Below are 6,081 nucleotides of genomic sequence, written 5' to 3'. Positions count from 1 at the left end.
AGGCAGCTATGGGATTTCTCATGCTTAATGGAAATAGAGAGCAGCAGCCACTCTTTGTGTAGTGCCCACTAATAGATGCATGTGAATGTACAATAGGCATAATAATGTTTTTAAGTAAAAACCATATTTTGAATGCATAATTTAGGAAGGAAAACCTTTTTTTTTTGTTTTGTTTTGCAGATATACAGATCAGCTCTCAAAATGTCTTCTGTGTCTTCCGTGCATCTTCTAAGACAATTGCATTAGCCCGCCTGCTAGTTGACTAATAGAATTAATAATTGTAAAAAGCACTCTAAAGCCACATGCCTTATGAAGTCAATGCTGGGTATGATTTTACAAGTATGTGATCCATTTTTTCAAGTGAAACTGTTAACTGAAAACGTTCTTGGCACACAATAAAACATTGTGCATTCTGTTATTTGTCTTAGAGATAATAATTTCAGAGTGGCTATATTCTTTCTGTATCTAACTTATGACTTGCTAGGGGATGCTTTCTTTGATTTAGGAGTATTGCAAATGTAGTTTTATTTACATAATATGTCTCTGAAAAATGATAGTGATGGAATTTCAGTGACAAAAAAAAAAACCCAAACCTGTGTCTTTTCTTACCATGCCTTTGAGTGGATATCAAGCAAATAAAGGACAGATGATTTTTCAAAAGCTAAGAGAAAAAAGAGGGGAAAATTCTTTTAAATTCAACTTAAGAAAGTTTTTGTATTTAAATTGATGTTACCTTCTTTCCTTTCTTTCTTATGCAGTATTCTACACTTGGAGAAAGAAGGCTCCATTAGGCAAATAGGTTTTGTCCGTCCGTTCCCCGCTTCCATTAGCACACAGACTCACAGATATGTCAGGAAAATTCGAACCAAAGTGTTTAGATCTGGAGTACTGTCTAGTTAGCCTGTATGTGCTCCAGATCTTTCTTTTCTTTGCTTTATAGGGATTTTTTTTCTGTCCTTCTGTCTGACTCTTTTCTGTCAGTTGCCATGAAGATAGCGAATCTCTTATCTGCCAAAAATATCCATAACAAAAACATTTTAAAACATTGCATTTAGTCTTGTTTAATCTTGACTGAGGTAACAGTCATGATGTTTACTTTCTTGATTTCTGATTTTTCTTCACTGCACAGTCAGGACTCCTTTCTCTGTCCTCTGCATTGAATTACATTTAAACAGGAGTTATTTTAAAAATGGTTTGGGATGTGTAACCAGGAGACTTAGCTGAACACCTACCAGAGATGCTTACAAATATTTTTAGTGTGTGTTAACTAAGAGCATTTGTGGAGTCCCACAGAGAAGCAGTAATGCTAGAGGACTGAGGACTGTCTTTATACCTTGAATTATATACATGCGTTGTTTCAGTAGGTCGAGTTTGTATTGTAATAGTTCTCTTACCGCAACAGGAAATCTTTCTTTTCTCTTAGTTCCGAGTGACTTCATAGTTTAGAAGTTACTGGGGGGGGAAAAAAAAAAAAGTAAAAATTCAATGAGTACATATCCTGGTAGGTATGGTTGACATTAAAGAGAAGACACTTTGTTCCCAAGCATGTATGTCTTCTACAGTAAGGAATCACAGTAGGCATTTAAGAAACCTATTAAGACCACACGGAGTGTCAGAATTTCTGTAACACGAGCTGGCATTCTGTGTGAAAGCCGTCTCACTCTAGCCCATGCTGCCTGTGGATCAGCTCAACCGCAAAGACAACAGAGCCAGCCCAAGACACAAGTTGAACACTTCCCCTAAGAAGTTGTCTGTTTTTATCAACATAGCATACAGTGCCCTTTCATGTGGAGCAGATGTAAATAAGAGGATGTACAGACGCCTGTTCTTTTATTTTTAACCTCTGTCCCCAGCCGTACTTCTCAAAGTACTGTTTTGAGAAGGTCATCCCTGGCTTTTAAAGGTCTGGATACAGCACCATTTGGAGTGCATCAGTGCTGCTCCCAGAATCGCCAGGTGGTCCTCCCTTTGCAGAGCAATATATATCTCCTGTGCCTGTGTAGGCATCCAGCCATGGCTGGCCTGGGAATGGGGGCTCAGGCTTGAGCCTGCAGCTCACATCTCATGTGTGGTGCTGCAGGCTGCTGCCACTGGACCACACGCACTTTGACAAAGAGAAACATCCATCGTTGTATACAGCATTGGCAAAGATAAGAGCACAGAAAAAGTAGTAGCACATCTGTCTTCTGCCCATAGCTAGCATGTGAACACAAATGGGTCAGATCAGCTGGCGATGAGCATCAAATCCAAAACCACACAGTGGAGAGTGCAGGGAAGTTTCATATATATATTTTCTCTAAGTAGGCTGGGGAAGGTGAAGATACGTAGCAGATGAGGAATTTGGTTTAGTACCTGCATAGTGTGATTACTTGTTCTTCCATAATCTCTTCTGTTCAGCTAGCAGCTAACTCACCGGTGGCAGACTCCTTGTTTCTCTCTGATCCTTAATGCTTTCTTGTCTCATCTTTCTTAAATGGATCCTGAAAGCGTACTTGCAAATTTAGCAATAGTGGCTATGTCTGCAAAGAGGACTGAGCAGAGGAAGGTTTGGCTGTTTAGATCATGTGGATTCCAGGTGTTTTCGGGGTAGATCCTCGCTCAGCCACACAGCAATGTCAAATGTCTGGATCCAGGCCTGTAAAATTTTATTGACAATGGGTTTCCTAATAAAGTTCGTTTCTCTTTGTTTGGCAAATAGAACTAATTACATGAATAATGGACTGTGGGGCCAGACTCTAGAATATCTGTATAATCTTGTTTGAAGTTTATGGGCAGTAGGAGGGGGAGCTTTTGCTATAGAGAAACTGATACCTGCTTAGGAAAAGTACTTTCTCTGAAACTTCAAGTTACTTACTCTTCTAAATCTTTCCTTCCTAATAACTTGTTCAAGTTCTCCTCATTATGTCTTTTAGGTGTGTTTTTGCAAAGCTATGTCATATGTAATTGCACAGTGTATGAACATTAGACTGCAAAAGTTTATTTTTCCCCTTAGTTTTCTAAAATTGTTTAAAAAGAAGCATTCATTTAAAATTATTTCTGCCAGACCATTATCTTCCAAAAAGCTAATGAAACCTGTAATTCACTCACTCTGATGGCAGTGTTTCTGTAGGCTTTAAAGTTCTCTTTTTGGTTAAGTTCAGTCTCAGCGTGATAATTTTTTTAAAAAATATAAAGTTCCAGTTTTCTGCATAGTCTTAAAATCCTGTTTGACAAAAATTTTCAGAAAAAGTTGATGTATTCATATTCAGAATGCTTTAAAAAATGCCAGCTTTATAATCTGTTATATATCTTGAATAATTCTATAGGGGTTGTGTTTGTTTTGTTTTTGTTTTTTTTTTTTTTTTTTTTTTTTTTCTTCTCTTTCTTTTCCTGTGGTAGATATGGTCCGGAAAAAGAACCCCCCTCTAAGAAACGTTGCTAGTGAAGGTGAGGTACAGACCCTTGAGTCTACAGGTACTGAAAGTGAAGAGTCTGGAAGGAAAAAAGAATTTTCTGCAGAGCAGATGCAAGAAAACACTGACCAGGGTGATGCGGCAGAGTTAAATAACAAGGAGGAACTTTGCACGCATGTCCAAGAGCCATCTTCCAGCATTAAAAAGGACTTGAAAAGCTCAGTGCTGAGTGAAAAGGCTGGCTTCAATTATGAAAGCCACAATAAGGGAGGAAATGTTCCATCCTTCCCTCATGATGAGGTGACAGACAGAAATATGCTGGCTTTCTCATCTCCAGCTGTTGGGGGAATCTGTGAGCCCTTGAAGTCTCCTCAAAAATCAGATGCAGATGACACCCAAGATGTGGTCTGTACCCCGTCAGGAGATGCAGCAGAGACAACTGAGGAGCATCAGATGTCGCCAAAAGCTTCAGATGAAACAGCGCAAGTGCAAAGTGGTCAAACTGATGGCCAAGGCTCAAGCCCGGTCCCCATGGCCTCAAAAAACCCACAAGTGCCTTCAGATGGGGGTTTAAGGCTGAACAAATCTAAAGCAGATTTGTTGGTAAATGATAACCCAGATATGGCGCCTCTGTCTCCAGAGCTTCAGGATTTCAAATGCAACATCTGTGGATACGGTTACTATGGGAACGACCCCACAGATCTCATCAAACACTTCCGCAAGTACCACCTAGGACTTCACAACCGCACCAGGCAGGATGCTGAGCTTGACACTAAAATTTTGGCTCTCCACAACATGGTGCAGTTCAGCCACTCCAAAGACTTCCAGAAAGTCAACCGCACTGTGCTTTCAGGCGTGCTGCAGGACATCAATTCCCAGAGGCCTGTCTTATTAAATGGGACTTACGATGTACAGGTTTGTATTTTCCCAGCCTCCCCACTTCTGCTAACTGGCTTCTCAACTGCAAAGTCAGTAATTTGCAAAGCCTCTCCTGCCTACATGATTAACATATTTCATACAACCTGCTTAAGCCTTAAGAACTGTTTTGATCTATTTTAGATAGGCTTTCTGTAGGTCTGCTGAGCATCTTGTACAGTAGAGGAGTACTTGGCTTTTTGACCAGTGATATTTCTGTGTACGATTTATTTGTTGCGGTAATCAATAGCAAAACATCTTATTCAGCAAACAGGCAAATTGCTGAATTGGTAATCATATCTGAAGGATTTGCTGTCATGGAAAGAAAAGAGCAAATAATAATGAAAAATATCAACCAGATAGACAAAAGACGGCAGCTGGAAATTAAAAATGTAATCCTAAATTATCAGCTGTCGGGAGTCAAGATTTGGCTTATTGATTCTTTATTAAGATAAAATAAATGGCAAGTCTTGGCAACTCTAAAGTTGTCTAGTGCCAGAAAAACAGGATGCACAATGGGTATTTAAAACATTTGGAAAATTAACGGTAATCCACGCTGTCCTTCACATTAGTGAGCCTGCAAGGAAAGGACTATTGCCTCAGTCATTTTCTTGTCTAGTTGGAGGAGGGAAAAAATTACCAAAAAAAAAAAAAAGGAAAAGAAAAAAATTACCATGAAAGAGTGGACTGAAAAGTTTTTCCATGGAGTCTCTCTTAGTTTCCTATCGGCTAATATTTAATGTAATGAGAGGTGGTAGAATACCTCAATATTCTATGATATAAAAATCAGATTTTAAGGAAAAAATGCACCCAAGTAGAAAAGTTTGCATACAAAACAAGTTCAAATGTCCATCTAATTTCAAGTGTAGATTTGCATACGTTATATCCAATCTGATAGTAATCACCAGACAAAACTCCAAGGTATGTTAAAATAAAAAGGTAGAACGTAGAAAATACTTAATAATGCTTGCAGAGGCTGTAGCTATGTGAAAGAAATTTTGCAAAACAGGTTAAGATGGCTAACATCTACCTTCAAGTAAGAAGCTGAAACCGGAACACAAGTCAGGAACTTGGAAGTTTTTTAAATGATTTAAACTTTTCCTCTTTTTTCAGAAACTCTGCAACTTCTTTGTGGAACAGCAAATCAAACTAAGGTTGTTACTATGCATAAAAGCTGCAATCTTTGAACTGCTGTCTTACTAAAAGATCACTTCACTGTCTCGTGTCAGACACTCTCTCCTGTCAAACTGTGATTAGAAAGCAAATACGTGATTTAGTTAAAAGAGGTTAGAATTGAATAATGTCAGAATGTGAAATGATGGTTTATAATTAGCACATAGTATGATGTTAATACCTGGATTTCCTGCTATAGTTTCAGTTTGCTGACTCTGGGGACAGCATCTTAGAGCAACTGATCCATGCTGTCAGGAAGACATTCAAACTGGAACAGCTCAGGCATACAGTATAGAGGAATTTGAGTTTCTAAACACACTTTCATTTCCTCCAAACAATTGTTTCGTTAGGTCTTTAGTTATTTATAGGAAAGTTTATGCTTGATTAGAATGAGCTGGACACTTTTCCTATGCAGTGCTTTCAGAAATAAAACAGATGTGTGAGCTATCTCAGTTTAAACTGATAGAAGGAGAAATAAAACAGCTGAACCTAGACTATACTTGTCTACTAAACTCTGGCAGTAAGATACTGCAGGGGAGACAAAAAGCGGTAGGAAACAGCCCATAGATAATCTACTTAAGATCAGTCTTTTCTCAGACGA

At 38.6% G+C, this 6,081-nt stretch overlaps 1 protein-coding gene across 2 annotated transcripts in view; it reads left to right on the top strand.

Annotated features, from left to right (window-relative positions):
* The first annotated feature begins 302 nt into the window (after positions 1-302).
* TRPS1 (transcriptional repressor GATA binding 1) overlaps positions 303-6,081 on the top strand; it is a 172,902-nt gene continuing 167,123 nt past the window's right edge. The window contains exons 1-2 of one of the 2 annotated variants that reach the window (XM_086465720.1): positions 303-339; positions 3,379-4,307. In XM_086465720.1, coding sequence (XP_086321846.1) covers positions 303-339; positions 3,379-4,307 — 966 coding nt within the window. The remainder of the gene's footprint in view (positions 340-3,378; positions 4,308-6,081) is intronic. The other variant, XM_086465721.1, reaches the window with a different exon arrangement.

The sequence above is a fragment of the Leptosomus discolor genome, chromosome 5 (genome assembly GCF_034619465.1).
Source record: "Leptosomus discolor isolate bLepDis1 chromosome 5, bLepDis1.hap2, whole genome shotgun sequence".
Taxonomy (NCBI): domain Eukaryota; kingdom Metazoa; phylum Chordata; class Aves; order Leptosomiformes; family Leptosomidae; genus Leptosomus; species Leptosomus discolor.
Note: the sequence above shows the minus strand (reverse complement) of the source record. Positions and strands in the feature narration are given on the sequence as shown.